This window comes from Arctopsyche grandis, chromosome 2 (assembly GCF_051622035.1).
Source record: "Arctopsyche grandis isolate Sample6627 chromosome 2, ASM5162203v2, whole genome shotgun sequence".
In the NCBI taxonomy this organism is placed as follows: Eukaryota; Metazoa; Arthropoda; class Insecta; order Trichoptera; family Hydropsychidae; genus Arctopsyche; species Arctopsyche grandis.
Window position 1 is genome coordinate 37,789,688 of NC_135356.1, and position 21,719 is coordinate 37,811,406.

General features: G+C 34.9%; 1 protein-coding gene across 1 annotated transcript; it reads right to left on the bottom strand.

Moving 5' to 3' along the window:
- Positions 1–4,395: 4,395 nt before the first annotated feature.
- Positions 4,396–21,515, bottom strand: Tmc (Transmembrane channel-like). The gene is made up of 11 exons (XM_077445645.1): positions 21,298–21,515; positions 19,079–19,220; positions 17,442–17,546; positions 17,163–17,351; positions 14,309–14,544; positions 12,277–12,468; positions 11,927–12,175; positions 10,932–11,850; positions 6,291–6,887; positions 5,833–6,031; positions 4,396–5,081 (listed from the first exon to the last, which is right to left on the bottom strand). The coding sequence occupies exons 1-11, from the start codon at positions 21,513–21,515 to the stop codon at positions 4,396–4,398; spliced, it is 3,732 nt and encodes a 1,243-aa protein (XP_077301771.1).
- Positions 21,516–21,719: the final 204 nt, after the last annotated feature.

Below are 21,719 nucleotides of genomic sequence, written 5' to 3' on the forward strand. Positions count from 1 at the left end.
ACTGAAATATATTGAAGGTTAAAAGTGCATACATTCATATGTATGCATATATTTACATACTACATACATATCAGTGGCGTACAGTGGAAATCACCATGTGTTTGTAGCACAGCCATACCAGCCATACGTGTGCGCGAGCAGGATGCAAGGGGACTAGGTATGACGTCACCGAGTCCTCTTGTATACAGCTCGCGCACACGTAAGTAAGGCTGTGCGACAAACACAGGGAGATTTTCAAGGTACGCCACTGCTACATGTGTACATACATACATATGTACGATTGCGTTGAAATGAAAACGTCACAAAAGGTGACGGCTTAAAACGAAACCAATGCACTTGCTCATTTAATTATTTTTATATTCTTGTAAAAGCTTATAAAGGTTTTTATTATTTTTACTTTGATTAAGGTAAAATATACATACATACATATGTATATGGCCATTAAAACATGTATACTTTTAGTTCCTGGCAAACTGTTTCTTTTCTCTCGAGACAATTATGGTACCCCTACCCAACTTTTTTCTTCCTTCACACACACACACACACACACATGTGCATCACTTAACTCGGTTTATTCAAAAATATCGAAATAAAATAAAACACTTCATTAAGATCAAGATATTCATTTATTCATAATCATAATTATACTATAAAATATGCTTTTAAATAATTTATGAGCTTTATTTTAGTATGTATTTATAAATATTGTGTGCTATTTAATGTTAATCGATAAATATAAATATGTACAGTGTAAATATCGTTAAAAATACATAAACATGTGTTGAAAATGGCAGCATAGATCGATACATACATATACATATATGTACATTTTTTAATGCATCAATCAACAAGTGTTTCTAATTCAATTCGTATATATACATATATACGTATATAAGCCAGTGTATTATGTAATATATATATATATATATATATATATATATATATATATATATATATATATATATATATATATATATATATATATATATATATAATGTATTATATATATATATGTACATATATATATACGTATATAAGCCAGCATTGTGGCGTAATTGTAGCGTGTGTATGTTAAGCACCAAGTGATCAGTGGGTTCAATCCGCTATACTGCTGGTTAGATTTGGGGGTATTTGTGACTCCAATTCGATCGCTCGTTTCTTATCAGAGTTTGTCAATTTTATCTGATCTCGTTGCTGAAACGGTTCCTCAAAATTGACAAAGAAATCATCCTACCTGTTTTCACAAATCTTTTGTATTCATTGTATGTACAATTTATAAAAATTATGTACAAATCTAAAATCCATAGATGTCTCAATGGATGAATTCTGTAATTAATTAATTAATTAATTAAATGTTATTTCGTGTTCTTCAGCTTCTGGAAATACAGTGATTTATGAAATAATAAAATGCTGCATTGTTTGTAATTAATTGTCCAGGAAGGCGCATTGGGGTCTTCCTGTCAAGCCTTCCTGGTATATATCTATGTAAAATAAAAATATTATATTAACCATTCGGAATGTTTATACATACATACATATGTAGTAAATTACATTTAGTAGGTAAATACTTACATGTACATATAAATACAAACGTATTATTTGAATGAAAGGAAAAATTTAAATCAATATATTTAAGTATTTATGAATGTATTAATAAAATAAACAAAGAACTTTAATGTCAAAGTCGTACCCGTAAGTAAGATGACTCGACTCGACTCGACAACTAAAGACTCGTTTGTTTATGTACATACATACATACATATATAGAGTTATTACCTCTTTGAGATAACGATATCATCAATTTCAACGGTCGGTTTTAAAGATATGTATGTATGTACATATGAACCTAGTGTTGTAAAATAATCTTTTGGTTTGAGAATATTCTCCAAACCAAGAATATTTTTAGAGCATCTGGAGGGCTTTTATACTATTCAGTTGCAATTTAAAAAAAGGATAATTCATGTGAACGGTAAGATGAGGGAAGACACGAATACAATTAATTAACTAATGCAAAACCCTTATTAATAATATTTTTTAACATTTTGCATTTGATATGTACAGAGAGAGAGAGAGAGAGAGATATGAAATAACAATTAAAATAAGAAACTGAAGGAGGAATGGAAAGAGGCACAGGGCCCTAGGATTCGAATAATAGTATTAATCAAGTTAAAAATATTGCCAAACTATTATTTTCCCCATAAATGCATTCCCATGAACGAGTGTGTGGTCTAAGCTTGGGAAATCTTTTTGTAGCAAATGCATATTTATTTAAGTTTAGTTATAAATATTTGAAGAAATGTACGTATGTAGGTTTTATTGGATCGTATGGCCAAGCACGCCGTGTCGTACTTATGAGTGTGTTTTTACCAGCGTAAAGGTCTATTCGTATTACCACAGCACGTTACCAGTACATTCTACATATGAATGTGCTTCCGCTAATGGAGCATATAAATGTGTCCATATATTATATATTATAAATAAATATATATAAATAGAACTAGTGGTTTTACCCGGCTTCGCTCGTTATTTCTAATATAAACCGCTTAAACATAGCTAATCTAGTAGTAAACATTTTATTAAGCAGCATAGCTCGCTCGTTAAGATTCTGCTTAGCGTCGAGAGGTTGGGCTGAGCTCGATTGAAAAGAATTTTTCTGAGTATATCTGTAGTGCTGCTGGTTATTTGTGACTCCAGGTCGATTGTTTCCTATCAGAGTTTGCCAATTTTCTCTGATTTCATTGTTGAAACGGTTCCCGGTAAAATTGGCTAAATATCCTTCCTACCTACTATGTCACCACTATTTGAGATTGATTTATGTACAATTCATAGATGTCTCGTTAATTTCCGAGTTTTTCAGTGTCTCGTAATTTAGCGACTTGTATAATTAAAAAAAAATGATGCAATTTTTGTAATTGGCCAGAAAGGCGCATTGGGGTTACCTGTAAGGCCTTCCTGGTATATATGTATGTATGTATGTATGTAAAAAAATATAAATAAATAAATTAAATTTGTTTTTTTAACCCAAACTTTTCATAAATACATTAAACCTTACATATCTACATACATACAAAGTCTCTTTCGAAATTATATATTAGACTAGTGATAGACCCGATGAAAATTTCATCGGATGTATTGTAGGTAAAAACTACCTACCTACATAAAAACAATATAAAACAGTAATAGTTGGTGGTTAGGTGCAGTTGCCGGTACATGTTGTGCTAATATGAATATACCTTTATGTCTAGCGATAAAGTCATAAATAGAAGTAGGACCGGAAGCGCGCTGTCTATTGTTCCATTATTGTAAATGCTTTGTAAAAAAGGTTCGGAAAACCTTTAACAATGCATTTACAACATGTGAACAAAGAACAGCGCGCTCTGGGTCCGCTCTTTAGTCATAAAGACACAGTCCCAGAAAGCCAAGTGGTCAGCCTGCCCGACAAAACTCTCTCGAATAAACGTCCCCTGATGACGTTTTAAAAAATACAATAATAGTTTGTGGGGGGGGGGGGGGTGGAAAGTAGGATTAAAAACTAACGTAGATAAGACCGAACTACATATGTATGTAATGTTCAATAGTTATTGCATGCCTGATAGCATGTCATTAGGTGATTAACCAGTAGAAGTAGTAAATAATTATTTATATTTAGGTCAAATAATTGACATGTCCGGTAGTAAAGATGAAGAGATAAAGAGACGTGTGAAATTAGGATGGAGTGCATTTGGACGAATGAATGCTGTTTTTAAATGAAAAATGCCACTCTGGCTAAAGAAAAAGATCTTCGATCAATGCGTTTTGCCAGTGATGACGCATGGATGTGAAACTTGGACACTGAACGCCAAGATGCTGCACAAAGTTCAATGCACACAAATAAGTATGGAACGCTGTATGCTTGGCATAACGAGAAAAGACAGGAAGCGGAACACGTGGGTCAGAAGTATGACAAGAGTAGTGGATAGAGTAAAGAGATTGAAATGGCAATGGGTGGGGCACGTGGCTAGAAGAATGGACGAAAGGTGGACAAAAAAAGTGCTTGAATGGTACCCGAAAGAATGCAAAAGAGTAAAAAGAAGAAAGCAGGGAAGATGGGTGGACTAAATTAGGAAAATGTGTGTGTGGTAAGATGGATGAGAGTTGCGCAAAACAGAGACGAGTGGAAGTGTGTTGGAGAGGCCTTCATCCAGCAGTGGACGGCGATTGGCTGTAGATGATGATGATGTGAAATAGTCCGTTTACCATGCATACATATGAAGAACGTACATACGTATGTACATATGCTAATTTCGAGTACATCCAAGTATTATAAGGTATGTATTTGCTTGATCACAAGTCTTTCGTTATTGCTAAATATGAAATGCGTACTGTATAAACGGAAGTGAGGTGATCATTGGTGAGTCATTGGTGCTTATCGATAGGTATGTTGACACTGCGAGAACTCTCTACGCTAGACTGTCTTTTGAGCACCTTGTCGTTGTTCGAGGACTTGCCTTTCTCTTCGAGAGCCTCCTTTTCCTTATCCAGGATGTTCTCGTCACTTTCCGTCTTGCTTATCGTAATCACAGGTATTATGGAAGTCACGGAGTCCTCTCGCTTCTCCATGGATACGGGACGGGATCGTTTGTTTGATTTCTGATCATTCCTATTAGGGTCACAGGTCACGCTTGGCGGTCCTTTCGCTTTGGCGGTCACTCGATTCGTCTTATTGTCTCCCGAACACGTTGGCTCATCCTCGGAAATGGCTCGTTTCTCATCTGCTTTCTTTTTCCTTGACTTGTGTACAGTTTCGTTCTCTAGCACCAAGTTTGCTGGACGCGTCGCCACCTCTGGTTCAGCTTCTCCAGCTCTTCGGTGCAATTTGGCCTTCGCCTCGGGTTTGATGCTGTTTCCGTTGGTCGTTTTGTGGTTGCTTTTCGACTTGGGGGTGAATTTTATGTCTTTGCCAGTCAAAACGTCTTCTGGTAAAGATTCGTGGAATTCGGTATCGGTCTCGTCGTCTACCACCGGAGCCGCAAGTCCGCTCTCCTCTCCAGAAGTTCCAGAAGATTTGCGCAAAGCCAATTTGACAATTCGCGCCAGCATATCTAAAACAAATATAAAGCACGTAACAACAGAGCGTTCCAGTAAAAAATCGCAAAATAAATATTCAAACTCGTCATATTTCCACCATGTCAAATATTTTTGTATCTATGTACATACATGCATATGTATGTATTATATTTGCTGTGTAGTGATTTAGTCGAAATTGCATTGGAAAAGGTTTTATCTTCGGTGGGAAAGAATGGAGAGTTGGAATGTCGTTATTATTTCACGGAACTGTCTCGATAATAATTAATGTTAAAAACCAGGAAACTCTAACAAGAAATGGAGAATTGAAATTTAAAAATCTTAAAAGACATACAATAAATAATCAATTTTTTTGATTTTATCGACTCAACTGGCGAGCAATAGTTTAACCCGCTAACTTATTATTATTAAAATTGATGGTTTAATTTGAAAGAAGGTAACTCACCACTCGATTGCCTCTAGATTATAAACTGAAAAAAATGATTCAAATTTTCGTCCGCTTCTTCGCCATATTCCTTATTTTCAATATACATACATATGTGTAATTGATTGGTTTACGAATAAAGATTTAAGAATAAAGCTCTCACAATAAACACTACATATGTATGTTTGTATAGGTACGCAGCATAATTAATAATCTGTTATTGGTATGAATAAAAAATTTCGCAATGGCAAAAATCGCATCAAATCCTTGACGAGGAGGAGGAACAGGAATCGCACAGCATTCGCCAACATCGATAGTAAACAATGCGTTATAAAAACATTAACCTTTCTTTTCATTGTCGTTAGTCGGAGGTGCGTCGATAGTTTTGTCTTGAGTTTTGGCAACGGGTAGTATTGGCATTATTTTTTTCCATTTCGAAAATGGGGTCGTTTCCGAATCGTGAGAAGAACCTCCCCTTCTTCTTCTGTCAGCCAATTGGAACATCTTTCTACGCTCTTCAGTTCGCTCTCGGCGCAATTGAATCTATAATAATATATGTACAACGAACATGATAAAGTTAAAGTTATAGTAATAAAAATAATACATATTCTATTCAATCTTCATTCCTAATAACTTGGTAGTAGAAAAATACACCGATGTGTCAAAGATTCAAGCGTTAGTGAATCACATACACATTTCGCCTTTTGCCCAGTTATACAGAATGAATTGTGGATATTAGATTAGAAATGTAGATCATACGTATGTATGTACATACATACCTACTAGAAGAATGTTTTTATACCTTCAAGTCGTTGTTGGCTTCTCGCAAAGCTCCCGTCAAAGACAGCAAGTAGTATATGATCAGAATCAAGAGAACCAAAAGTGGTATGACGATGCCCGGTGAAGCTATGTAGTCGAGAGCTCGATGACAAGAATTGGGCAGGATTTTGAGAAGGGTGTGTGTGAAGAGATGGTATATCCTGGTGCAGTTGGAGAAAGGACCGCAGTGTTTGGAGGGCGTTAGCCAAACGATGGCATAGCCGACGGGGAGGACGCACAGAAATAGCATGGTGAGCAGCAGAGCCAGATAGAAATTGTTGCTCCTGGAAGCCCGGAAGACGACCTCGTGAGGAACGTTGCAGGTCATGACGGCCCAAGACCTCAGATACACGAGGATCACCAGCTTTATGAGGTTCAGTGCCACGAGTCCCGGCGAGAAGAACATCCCCATCCACACCATGCCTTGGTTGTTCACCAGGTGAAGTATGTTCTCGGCGATTTTGAAGTCGCCGTACTGCGGGAATTTCTTCTCGAGGTCCCAACACCAGCACGAGTTCATGTGACGGATGAACACGGCGCGGATAAAGTCCATGAACAGTGTCGCCAGCATTGTCAGAAGCTGAAACACCACACAATTATTCTCTTAATACTTAAACAATCAATAAACTCGACTTTTACCACTTGAAATACTCTAGCAGGAACCCGCACCGGAACCGATATTTTCTTACGGTTCGCTAAAATATATATATATATATATATATATACTTTGGGAATGGTAGAATAAATGGAAAAAACATACTGGAATGTACATATAGTAAAACATTTCGATATCAAACAAATCTACTCTGTTATAACAGATAATGGAGATGATTCATTCTTGAATTGAAAACTGTTCTTTCCCTCAACTCATCGGAATAAAATGTGTGGCACATATTTAACAATTACACTGAGCAACAACAAAAAAATACCAGAGCGGAAACTAACCAATCTTTACTAAGTTTGACCCACTGAATTCGAATATGATAATGATTTTTGTTGGTTTGCTCTCATTTACGAGATATGAGCGTTTAAAGAAATACGCAAGCTCTACAGTTTTTTGGCTTTTGCGGTCTTTAACTCAAAATCTAGTATTTCTGTGCTCAACGTGAGTATCGGATTCAATAGTCAGATATTTTTTCTTCTGATTGTCAAAAACGTATACTTTTTTACGGATTTTTTCTCCGTGCTATTTTGCATTAATTTGGCCACTTTTTTATTTTACCACGTTTATAAGGATTGGTTTTCTATCTCAATATTTTTTTATTTATTTAAACGCACTAACTCGAGCGGTAAATGATTTACATGACTACGTAATGAGATGATCTCGCGGGGCGCGTATCGGTCATATGTAATTATTTAGTGTGCGACTCACAAGGTTCGCCGGCCGAACGATGACTCATATTACACAGTAGGTACAGTATGGGCTAGAGCTAATCTCCTTTTGCTTGTGAGTAGAAGTAATATTTGATTTCGAATATTTATGTTTACGTTTCCAGGCCGCACTAAATAGAGTTTTATAGCCTCGTGCACTATTGCATTTCTTAACAGTCAAGGGTCAACAACCTTTTTATGTTAAAAGGGTCTACGACCGGAACATTTTATAGGTTTTGGTGATGCTGTGAAATTTCAGTCTTTTGATTTAGTCCTCGTCGTGATATATCCTCCGGTCGACGCGTATTTGTACTTACGTTAAGTACTTAGTTATATTTATATTACGTGTTGTGTTTGTTCTATTTTTTTGTAAACTATTGAATACCGACTTTTACGATAAAAATTGTGTAACTTGGTGATTAAAAATAATATTTTGGTCGTGAATATAAAAAAAAACAATGTCTCGTCCCTGCACGTCCCTAAATAGCACAAATTCCTTTTGTTATATTTGTGGGAGAGTAACTTGTGAGTCGCAGAGGCGTAATATTTCAGCTATGACTTCGAAAGCCTACAATCTTTATTTTGGTTGTTCTATTGGAGATCAGGACAAAAGTTGGGCTCCACACGTATGCTGCCATTCTTGTTCATCGCGTCTTTCCCAATGGTTCACCTGCAAGATATAACATCAATGCCGTTTGCTGTACCCATGGTGTGGAGAGAACCAACAAATCATACAACTGATTGCTATTTTTGCATGGTGTCTCCAAAAGTAGCAGGTGCTACTCGAAAGCAAAAAAGTGATTTTACTTATCCGAATATACCATCTGCTATTCGTCCAGTACCTCACGGCGAAGAACTACCGATTCCAAAACCACCAATTACGTCACCGCCTCCGGAATTTGAAAATCAACGATTGTTCGAGCCTTCAACGTCTAATGATATTGATTTCAGAGCAGACATACTGAACACGAAGGAAGTCAAAGTAAAATCAACCAAAACCAATTGAACGATTTAGTAAGGGACTATCTAAATATAAGGCTGAGCTGTTGGCATCGAGATTGAAAGAGTTCAATGTGCTGTGCGCCAGCGTTAAAGTGACAATCTATCGTACTCGCCATGAAAACTATTCCAAATTTTATGAGATGCATGGCAGTCTTGTCATCTGCAAAAATGCGAACGAGCTGATGGCAGCCCTTAATATTACACACAATCCAGCGGAATGGAGATTGTTTATAGATGCGTCAAAACTGAGTATAAAAGTGGTCCTTCTACACAATACCAACGTACTGCCATCAATTCCAATTGCTCATGGTTTTAATGTGAAGGAAACGTATGAAAAAATGGAGAATCTGTTACAACAAATAAACTATAAAAAATATCAGTGGCAGATTTGTGGAGATTTAAAAATTGTTGGTGTGTTGCTCGGGTTACAGCAAGGCTACACAAAATATTGTTGTTTTTTGTGTGAGTGGGATAGCCGGGCTAGAAATTTGCACTACAACACAAAATATTGGCCAATCCGCAAATCACTAGAACCGGGAACTAAAAACGTAAAAAATTTACCGTTGGTCAAATCCAGTGATATTCTAATGCCACCCCTTCACATTAAGCTCGGAATAGTCAAAAATTTCGTAAAGGCAATGGACAAAAATGAACCAACATTCAAGTACATTGGAGAAAAATTCCCAAAAATAAGTGAAGCCAAAATTAAGGAAGGTATTTTCGTTGGTCCACAAATTCGCCAACTCCTCAAAGATGAGCAGTTCGACCGCATACTGAGTGGCAATGAAAAAACAGCATGGGACGCATTACGACTGGTCGTAACAAATTTTCTGGGGAATAAAAAAGCAGATAATTTCAAAGAACTTGTGGAAAATATGTTATCTTCTTTTCAAAAACTGGGCTGCAATATGTCACTAAATATTCATTTTTTACATAGTCATCTAGATTTTTTTCCAAATAATTGTGGTGCAGTGAGTGATGAACATGGTGAGCGTTTCCATCAAAGTATGGAAAGAGATGGAAAAACGTTATCAAGGGAAATGGAGTCCAGTAATGTTGGCTGACTACTGTTGGACGTTAGCAAGAGACTATCCAAACTGTATTTACAAGCGACAGATGAAGAGTCGTCCTGTAATCCCGTAGTCGTCCCGTAGTAAAAGAAAGGTAAGCCGTAAATCGGTCACCATATTTTAATTCACTAAGTGTTTAAAAATGGAAAGACAACTTTCCTGTATGTGTATTTTCGGTCTCCCTCACGGGACCGAAAGTGAAACGCCCGAAAACGCAAATATCTGAAGGCAAAGATCAAAAATCGAAAAATCTTAAGTCGAAAGATCAAAAAAAATATTGAGATAGAATATCAATCCTTATAAACGTGGTGAAATAAAAAAGTGGCCAAATAAATGCAAAATAGCACGGAAAAAAATCAGTAAAAAAATATACATTTTTGACTTTTAAAATTCGTTAGAGAATTAACTATAAGTATTTTAAAATAATAAAAAACACAATCAGAAGAAAAAACATCTGACTATTGAATCCAATACTCACTTTGAGCACAACAATACTAAATTTTGAGTTAAAGACCGCAAAAGCCAAAAAACTGTAAAAATCGCGCATTTTTTTAAACGCTCATATCTCGTAAACGATCGCCAAGGAACAAAAATAATTATCATATTCGAATTCAGTGTGTCTATGTTAGTAAATATTGGCTAGTCTCCGCTCTGGTAACTCAAAAACGTGATTTTTTGTTGCTCAGTGTTACCAATCAAAGATTCTATTAACCATTCCCATTTAATTACAATTATATGTGAAGCTCGCGAGTTGGTTAAAGAGTTAAGAATCCTTTGTCTTATAATGAAATTTAACGAAAATGATACCAAAATACCTGTAATAGACTGTATTACTATATAGATGGAATAGTACATTCAATATGTTAAACTCTTTATTGTTATGTAAAGAATTTTGTTAAAAAATGATGACTTATTTTTACGGGATTTGGATTCAATCAAAATTGAAACTATAAAACTTAAATAGATACAAAAATTAAACAAGTTCGGGTCCCTGCTTATATGTATGTACATATGTACGTTATAACCAAAAAATGGTAAAGTGAGCAATGAGATTTCAGAATCAGTAAAAAAAAATTCGCCACAGTTTATGTGTGAATTCGAATATTTGACACCTGTTCAACTGTAAAGCGTGCTTTGATGATTTTAATTTTTCGTGCTAAATTCTAATAGAAAAAAATTACCAAATCCATTACTGTCAACTTGACAAGCTCCTGTCCGAACATTGTCTCCCAGCACAACTTCTTACTGTGATGATCATCTCTGTGGATACGACCAGAAGAAGGAATGCTATCCAATTTTTCTGGTATTGTAACCAAAGTGTTTACACTAGAATTGCACACAGTCTTATAGCAAGCCCCAGCTCGTTCAACTCTAGGACGTTGAGAGATTGAAACTGAGTGAAAGCTTGAATCATAGTAATCTTCAGTGGTGACATTAGCATTAGCAATCGCCGAGTCTGGATATACAATACTCAAACTGCTGTCCAAGTTATCTTCATTAATTGGTTCGTATTCGTACTCTCCATCGTCGTCGTCATCTTCGTCTGTGTCGTACGTCGTGGACACGAAGGGACCGGGGGACGTGAAGTTGTCAAATGTCGGTTCCGTCGTGTAGTTCTGGCTCAATGTCGATGTGCTTTCATTGTAGTCTGGATAGTCTTCATAGGTGGGGTAGGTAGTCGAGGTGGGGTAGTGGGGTAGGGAGAGGACGAGGGGAGTACTCCCAGTGCTGGATAAGGCAGGATAAGGCACTTGTGTGGAGGTGGTTGGGTTGTAAGGCACTTGTGTGGAGGTGGTGGTTGGGTTGTAAGGCACTTGTGTGCTTGCGTTCACCATCATGATCGTCATCAGAGCCACGGTTATGTTTTTTGCCGTCTCGTTCTCAGCCGGATCACAGCTGACTTGTATTTCGAAGCAGCGCTGTGTGCTGGTTTCGATCTGATGACTCAGAGTCATACCCAAGCGGGTGCTCAAAGTCGTCGGTGCAGAACTAAAAGATAAGCTTTCGTTTTCCGTTTGACTTTCGTTCGTCATCGTGTTGATCTTTCCAAACAACGCTATTATCAACGAATACAAGTTCAACAGGTTCAGTACCATTATTCTGTAAAATAAATGATCAGTCATACATAATGAAGACAATAATGAAAGAATTGTGTTGAATTTGATCGGTGGGTGACCTGGCCAGCTGGATTCTGAGCTGTCTTCTCGGGTGGTAGTTTTCAAATAAACCGAGCAGTTCAAAAAAGTTGGGAAATATGTAGGAAATCAACGACATGACAATGGTGATTTCGTTTTGGCGCCACCAATTATTTTTGGCTTCAGGTTCGTTCGATCTACTGACAACCATAATGACGCCATACGCCGAAATGCCCAACAGCAAAATAACGCATATGTTGACGGCTATTCTCTGAAATATTATTTTCCAGCTGAAAGTTGACGAAACACATCGTTAAATGCCATTGTGACGTTAAATGCATATGCACATACATACATATGTACATATATTCGCATAACGAATCCATCCTACTTTCTCAAATCCTTTTTCTTCTCCGCTTCTTCTAGCAGTGCCTCTTTAAAGCCCAATATAATGGAAGCGGTTCTGTTGTGAGCAGTTTCCGTGTTTCCTATCATGTAATCCCAACCAGTGAATATTTTCCAAGAAAACACACACTCGTCTTCTTTTTCTGATAATTTTGACATTCTCGAGTTTTCAGCCATTCTGAAAAAATACATTTATACATATAGTATGTAAATTCATACATATGAAGCCAGAAAAAAATATTATGATTAGAAGATTAGGGATCACAAATATAAAAACAAAAAAAACAGTAACAGAAAATATGCTGTCGAATGGCGTAGGTAAGTATACAAAGAAATAAAAATAAATAAAAAGCCCCCCGAATACGATTTTGCATTGAAATCGCATTTATGTATTTGTTAACACAATTCATACCAGCAGCGTGGACTGGTGGTTAGCATATTATGCTTTCGAGAAGAGTGGTCACGGCATCTCCTTTCCTATATCTCTTGCAAATCTCAAGTTATTCAGCGTCTTGAGGTTTGCCGATTTGTATAATAAAAATTTCTCCATAGATGTCACTGTGGATGATGTTTGTATAAATTCGCATTGCTTAAGTGCTTGTTTGTATTGATTGTATTGTGTCGATATTATGTAGTACACTCGTCGCTTCGGAGCGATCTGTAAAGGCGATTGAGTGTACACATTCGAATTGAATTAAAATAAAATAGTTGTAATCTTTTTCTCATCATTGACTGCTATAGTTTAAAATGGCGGTTATTTGCGTATTAAACAATTCAACTTTTAATAAACATGAAAGAAAAAAAAACACCTAACAAAAGTGAAAGTTAATGATTTACATATGTATGTATGTATGTACATTATTTCTTAATTACATATCTTATCATTGTGATTCGGGCTAGTACAGGACGTGACCCATGATAAGAATATTCAGTTTGTAAAAATCCATTTTTTTTTGCTAAGGACGCAATATTATTATTAATATGTATGTATGTATGTACGATGTTATCACTATACATATGTACGTATGTATGTATGTACATACATACAATACATAAGGAATACTATTATTTTTGAAGCACGTCATGCGATCACTATGACCGACCGACCGACCGGCTTTAATTCAAACGACTTCCCATTTAAATTATCAACATTGCATTACATATGATTCATATTATGAATCATCGTTGTTGATCAAACAAAAATAATTAATGTGCATGTATGAACATTGAATCCGGTATAAGCGCCATAAGAGTATAAGCGCCGCGCCATTGGTACCTCATTTGGGCATTTTGCCATTTTGAATAGATGCTAATAGATGCTAAATTCGTAAAATATGCGAATAGATGCTAAAATAACAAACAAAAGTGAAATTTGCATAAAATTTATAAAATTAATAGACAATTTAGAAGGGTCTTCCTTCCTTCGCTTTGCCCATTTATTATGTGAAGAAATTGAGGGGATAAAACAGAGCTTGCAGTTTAGATAGATAGACATAGAGTGTTTTTCCTGTCGAAATCAAGCAACTGCTTTTGTCTACTACTGAACTGAACAAAAGAAGACAGTTGGAGCTGTGTATCCAAAAGGCCGCTCAAAAAAGCGTCTTAAAACTAGAATCGCATTCAAGACTAAAAATGAGACAAATCTATTCAATCTATCTGTGGCAGGTACAAAATCTAATATTAATGTTAAAGAAACAGTTTTGTTTTTTAGAAACCTGCCATTGTTTAATGTATTAACAGAGGCTCAATGTTTGGAAGGTAATACAGCTAGTAAATTACAAAATTAAAAGAATTTTTTTATTATTATATATATAAAATTGAACATTTTTAATGCCCTAAAACGCTAAAATGCAAAATGCTAAAATAGACAAAAATAGATGCCCAAAATACGTGTCTCTACTCATTGGTATTACCGTCTCATGAGTTCCTTCAAAAATTATATCCTAAATATATTCATACATACGTACATACATACATACACATGTACATATGTATGTATGTATGCACATTACACATACTTTCTTAAAGTGGCAACGAAGCTGTATATGTAGACGGCGAGTCCCGTCATAAAATACGCCAACGGCAATCTGTATCCTCCCTTTTCTTCAGAATCTCTATTCGTATAATATCCGTAGAACATGGGAGAATATTTGAGAACCCCTTCGAACTCCCAAAGTGTGAGAAAATCCGTGGATGTATTCCTTTCTTCCGGTAACATCTTCTTTCTTTCCGTGTTGTAATCTGCCGTCAGCATCTATTAAATTAGCAATTACAAACCTTACAGATCAGTCACATACATACATACATACATTATACATTTAATAGCAATAGTGAATAATATAGTGAATCTGTATGTGCCGATGGAAATATATTTTCACTAATAAAGGTACATATGTACATATATATATATATATATTACATATTTTCGCTTCGCTATCATCCGTTTGTGAATTTGTGTTCACAAACGGATGATCTACATAAAATATGTATAACATATGTATGTACATACATACGTATATTTTGTATGTACATATGTAGCTTCCACTATTTGCTTTTGTACGCACTTTCGATTCTGGCGACTAAGATTTAATTGAATATACCGGTGACATATGACATACATATATGTATTTCATTTCATATCAGAAAAGCTCACCAAGCAGTTTTATTTGGCCAACCGGTTCGCACAAAAATTATTTTGTTCTATTAAATTATATATACCTACATACATACATACATATAATATATTTATTATTATAAATTATAACAAAAGTAATGCACATCCTAAGAAATTCCAATAATTGTTAATTCCGGGCGCTCCCATATATTTATATTATTTTCTAACAACAAAATAACTTTCCGAAAAATCTTTTTTTCTGGACTTGGCATTGGCAAACACTTTTTAACAAAATACATACATATGTTCTCTCATGTTCAATACTTATCGGCGCTTATTTTTCTAATCAATGTTGTGACATAGTTGACGTAATTTGACGTAATTAGTTTCAATTTCAAACGAAATAATTTTCAATAAGTTTCCACTTCGAGAACGAGCAGAGTCCACAGTAGCTACAGTTACCGGAAGCGTGAGGAACAACATAATTGAAATGACGAATTTATAGTACCTACATATAATAAGAGCCTTGTAAAAATTACAAATGAAACACTGCCGATCTTCTTTATTTTTATTTTCTTTTAACCACGAACGGAAATCAAGCATCTGATTAGTGATTAGACAATGATTTGTCAAAATCGTTATCCGATAATTCACCGACATTTTTGCTTTGCAGGAAAGCTAACTTTGAAGCAATGTCATTAAATGACGTGAAACGAACCTTCAATTGCACTAAGGTTACTTCTAGTGCCACATTAAAAATTGCTTAAAAATTATTTTAATGGGTCCTGAAATCGTGTATCATGACTAAGTTCATCAAAGTGCTTTTAAATAAGAAATTGATGATTCTATGCCATTCTGGCTTCAACCCTCATTTATGTATGTACATATTTCTAATCATAGACTGAGCACTGATAACATCGGCGCTTTTTGATTGAAGGAGCTTTAGAAGTAGGAGAATAAATTCGAAACTTGGCTTCTGATTGTTCAAACTTTCTTTTACTTTTTAAAATTATTTCTGTAAGACACGTTTAAACATCTGTACATATGTATGTATGTATGTATGAAGATGGAATCTAATCTGGACGACCAATAAGTCGGGCACAATCTCTTTAAAGTAACTAATGGTGAATTTTACTTAAACACTTCCTTCCCACCTGTTAATACTGACAGCGAAAATTTTATAAATTTGTAAGTTTTATTGGTTTTCACGCCTCTTGTTATTTTGTTCTAACACCGAAAAACTATATATACAAGAATAAGAGAATTCTTAGCTTTATGTACATAAAATAAACGAGATGCAAATAGGGTTGAAAAATAAGAGAGGTTTTTAAATAATTAGTCACAAAGAAATTTACAAATCATAAATTGTTGTAAATTCATGTTTGTACGGTTTTTATCACAAATTAATCATAATCGGTCACTGATCACGTTTTCATGGTTTTAATAAAATATGGCATAACTCGAACACTATTATAGTGACGTAAATCACACCGTAAAGCATTGGAACGCAAGCAAAAAGCAACGAAAAGTGAGATTCTGATTCTAATTATTGCATACAAATGGTCAAGTTTTAGTTCATTAATTTATGAAAGTTCTCTATTTCTAGTTGTCGTCGTCATCAATGACCCCTGATTTTGAATTTGTGACGTCAAATTACCTTAAGCCGATTTTCGATAGTCACTTAAAATAAATATTTTATATTGTAGGTACATATAATATGTACATATGTACATATGTATATGAAAATATTACGTATATATGTATATGAAATAAAAGCCTATTTTTTTTCAAAGATGAAACTTTGCAAGAAGTGATGCTCAACACTTAGATATGGGAAGATGATTGTATTCTAAATGTGTTGCTGTAAAAGCAAGCCTCCATATTTACATAGATCAAATTTTTTACATAGATAAATCAAATAAAATTTCGTGTCACGAGGAACTTCGTCAAATTTCGTGAGAGGAACGCGGCACGTGTTTTGTTGTTACATATGTAGATATGTAGTTTAACATTAACCATGCATAGGTTTGTCAGTGATTCTCATATTATATTTGAACAAATATTGGAGAAGTTGTCTTGTCGACAAAAAATCCCCTGCGGTGTGGACGTGCTATTCCACCACAGGAGGTTCGATAACCTAATAACCTTTTTCGTTATATCCTCACTAGAGTATTGTATGTATGTATGTATGTACATATGTATATATTTTTACAGCAGTAAGATGTACATATGTAGATGTGTGTATCCTTGAAACGTACCTCGGGCACCACAACGAAGACGATCAATACGATCGATATGACCAAATTAACCCAGAACAACCACCTCAGAAATGTAAAATAGGAAGCGACTACGGAGCCAAAATGCGATTCGATCTCTTTGATTCTCAACTCCCATGGAATGAGCCAGTTCGACCAGTTGGCAGCTTCTCGTCTCAAATGTTGTAGTTTCTAAAAAATACAATATACATATGTACATATTTTACATACAAATGTACATATATGTAATATTACATACATATATAATGTTTGGTTACTTACGGTCGCCAGCAATATGTGGAATCTAGCGAAGATGTCGCGGCTACATTTAGATTTTGCCAATCTCTCTTGTAGGGCGCCTTCGTGCTTTTTAATATAAGATTTAGCCTGAAAAGGGTTAACAGTGCAGGTACAATTGTATATATGTATGTACATATGTAAATGTGAAAAATTTTCACAGAAAAATACCAACTCGTTAATCATAAATCATTTACCTCAAAACGTATTTACATGCTACATTGATGTGTTTATATGTATGTATATACATACATATAGTGACCATATTTCTTTGGAGAAAATTAAGAAAATTGTCATGTGAAAATTGAAAATTGGCGCGGTGTTGTCGTTCGCGGCATTGTCGCGCGCGACTTACGCGGTCGAGATGCCTTAAAAAACACATATGGAAGGTTTTTAACGATTATTCTCGATGAAATGTAATGGAATCGATTTAGTATAAAAAAATCGATAGTGATACATATATGTATGTTGCAAACGGTTCGGTGATTATTCCGCAAACTTCACTAAAATCCCGATCACGGAACATTTGGCACCTGAAAATTTTCATCCCATACGAACTATCATATTAACGAGAACTCGAGTGCCAGATATTCCATATTCCTGATAACGAGTCGTTTGCGCGATACAATGTGCGAAATAATCCGTTTACCGTTGGGAAGATTTTAAAAGGTATTTTCCCGAATCTAATGACTTCTAATGATGAATTCTTACTTCAACAGTGCTCAAATATTGAAAAATAGTTTCTAAAATTCAATTACTAAATACATATCTACATATATGTACATACATATGTACATATATACGCTGATTTTTCGAAGTTTGTTCCAATAGAGTAATAAAAAATCATATTGCGGCGTTTGAAGCGTTAGCCAACATTTAAACAAATTCGGCCCTGAATCATCCAAATAAGAAGTAAAAGTTTGCGTTATCTGCATAAATCACACGACGGTTACACTTCAAATACGATTAATAATTGATACATTTCGAGTTAGTCATCCAATATTGTATTTATGTAAACACGTGAACCGTGTGAAATGTTAATCAATGGTAAGCAGTGTTTGAGCTCAATTAAGTTCTTTAGATGTCATACGTATTTCATATTTCATTGAGTCTTAAGCAGTAGTTAGCCGTTCTTGTATGTATGTACATGCATATGTATATTGACAGGGCCACTCTAGGGGGTGATTTGAGGGTGCAGAAGAGCCGGGCGCTAAACCCCAAAAGGCGCCAAGCTCCACGACATAAATTTTATATATCTTGATATCATATAGTGTAGACTATGTCTGTAAAGTATGTAGAATTAATGTAGTAAGTCATATGATGCAAAAATCTGATGTAGTGCTGCCTACAATATTAAAAATGCTGGAAAACGTCAATGATTATCCGTGTTGGATGAAACTGCAATAATAGATTGTGACACCATATTTCCAGATGTTGGTATAGTTACATATGTACATGTACCATGTAAGAGAAAAGCCATGTTTATATTAAATGTGGATGAGAATATACACATACGCATGTATTTCTAGAGATTTGTCCGAATGCATCTTAAAGTAAAAGCTTACGTACATATGTACATACATATGTATGTATGTAGGTAAGATAAGATAATGTTTACTCACTTGCGTGACGAGTCTCAGTTTGCGCTTCATTTCCAAGGGTTGTTGTTTCACTGACTTGAGAACTTCTTTGTGCAAACGAATATTTTCGAAGATCTGCTCTTGAATCACACCCTGTGCGCTCTCTTCTATTGAAATGGTGGTCCTTTGTACATAAATACATACACATACATGATAAGGTCACTTTCAAATTTCACAACAAGACAACAAGCAAAACAAGAGACAGGGCAACAAGATAACTAAAATAAAGGAAGAAAGAAGAAGAAGAGCCGTAGCAATGTTCACGCGAACGAAAGAAAATCAATCTGTCATTTTCCTCGATTGTAGCTGTTCTTTATTTATTTTTTTACTCGTTACATATTTCGATTCGAAACCTACCAAAATTAAAAAGAATGGGAAGTGTGTAAATGTACATACATATGTGTGTATGTCATTTTTGTGCAAATCAAGTCGATATGTAATTTGTCACATATGTAATCAGAAAAGAAAACGTAAATAAATCTATTAATATTACACAAGGTTTTTTCTTATTTTTCAAGTGGCGTGTTAACCCTATGAAAATTGTCGAGTATGACATTTCAAAGATTTAAAAATACATATGTACAATAAACTTAAATTTACTTATGGTACATATGTATGTACATCTGAAAATACATAAAAAAAAGAAAATTTGTGGCTTCAATGTCTACGGACGCGACATGAACTCCTACGAGATTTAAGCTAACTATATGTACATGTACATATGTACATATGTATGTATCTAGCGAGAGGATTTTCATAATTAATTGATTATTACTTACATACTAGTATGACATATGTATGTACATACATATGTACGTACATATTTATCCCATTATCTTAACCTTGAGCACGAATTTTTTCGTGAGAGACATTTACCATCTACTATGTATCACATTCTACATATGTACATTCTAATAAGTAAAACTTCATAAACTGTATCGCGTTTATATTTTTTAGAGTTTGTTTATTTGTAGGCGAAATTATTCTCGGAACTCATAAGTCATATGTATATGTACGTATGTAATCAATTTGTATGTGACGATTTCTCTGTTCCAAATATGACGTAATTGAAACATGTATGTATATACATATGAGCCGTTTAAAAGCTTCGGAAGTCCAATTTTCAATTCCAAAAACACTATTTCTGTTTGACTCAATTTCAGGGTTATGATACAACTTCATCGATCCAACTCGAATGGAGTCGGATTTTAGTAAGATCGATTTTTGCTTGCCAACGTATAAAATTCAAAATTATAAAATACATATAAAGGGTTAAAAATAATCACTATAAATTGACATGTTTCCCAATTTATTGAATTATTGGTAATGAAGTATGTAGGTATAAATAAAAGTACATTCATAGTGTTTGTGTATGAATTTCATTCACAAACAAATAATTGAGTAAAAATATCAATCAGTTTCGGCCACAAAACATCAAAATACGTGCAATTCAACGATTTAATTTAAAATCATGAATTTCAAAAAATATATACATACGTACAATGTTTACATATATACATATGTATGTATATTTTACACTATTCGCGCCTAAAGAAAGTTATACTTAAATTGGGATTTGGTCCGTTCGTGCTACGTCTAGGTTCACGTGATAAAATGAAATAGTTACATATGTACATACATACATACATATACATATGTATATTATTATCTGTAGGTATGTATTATATGCATATATATGACACAAACATACATACATAGATAGGTGCGAATAATATAGAATCAGGTCATTGTGAATGGGTATAGATTAGTCGATTAGATTTCATTAGCGTAATGGTTTTCATATAAATATGGAAGGTGGAAAATGGTCGAAAAATTCTTTGTTATGCTCTAACACTACACATAATATGTATTCATTAATAAATTGACTTTCCGTGAGATAAAGGGCGCAATAAACCTGATTAAAAACAAAAATAACGCAAGCGACATCGTCAAGGATTTACACACACACTTTAATGAAAATCTAAAACATGAACCTACTAATAACTACATACATACATATTGTAAATATTATTGTAGCTTTCTGTGAGTTGCATACGAATGCTCGTAATCAAAGTCTGGTCTACATTTACGTATGTAGGTACATATATTATTAATGTAATTAAATTTGATATCCGATGTGTGTGTCTTAAATAGTTTTCGAAGAATCGAAAGAAAAACGAAAGAATACAATGTAGACATACTCTGCAGAGCTGGTGGTGAAAGCTGAGGATCTCCTTCTCGCTTCCATGTTGAGTGGGTCGAGACTGAAGGGCGACGATGGTCTTCGAACCCTGGAGCCTCGACGATTCATCTTGGTGCTGGCCCTCCTCATCATGATGGCCGAAATGCTCGCCGAGTAGTCTTCATCGTCGGATCCTTCGCCGCATTCCTCTGAAAGAATACATATGTATATATACATTATGTAACGTATACTAAACAGAGCCGCCGAGTAACTGCGATCGGTTTAAGACGGGTAGACGTCCTGACAGACCGTGAGACCAGTGTAAGTGGTTTTAGGGATTAGCGAAAAGCTAAGTGCATGAAAGCTAAACAATGAGTGCACTTCTCATACCGTGGGAATACATATCCGAATACGTGACTATACTGTAGGTAAACAGATTAG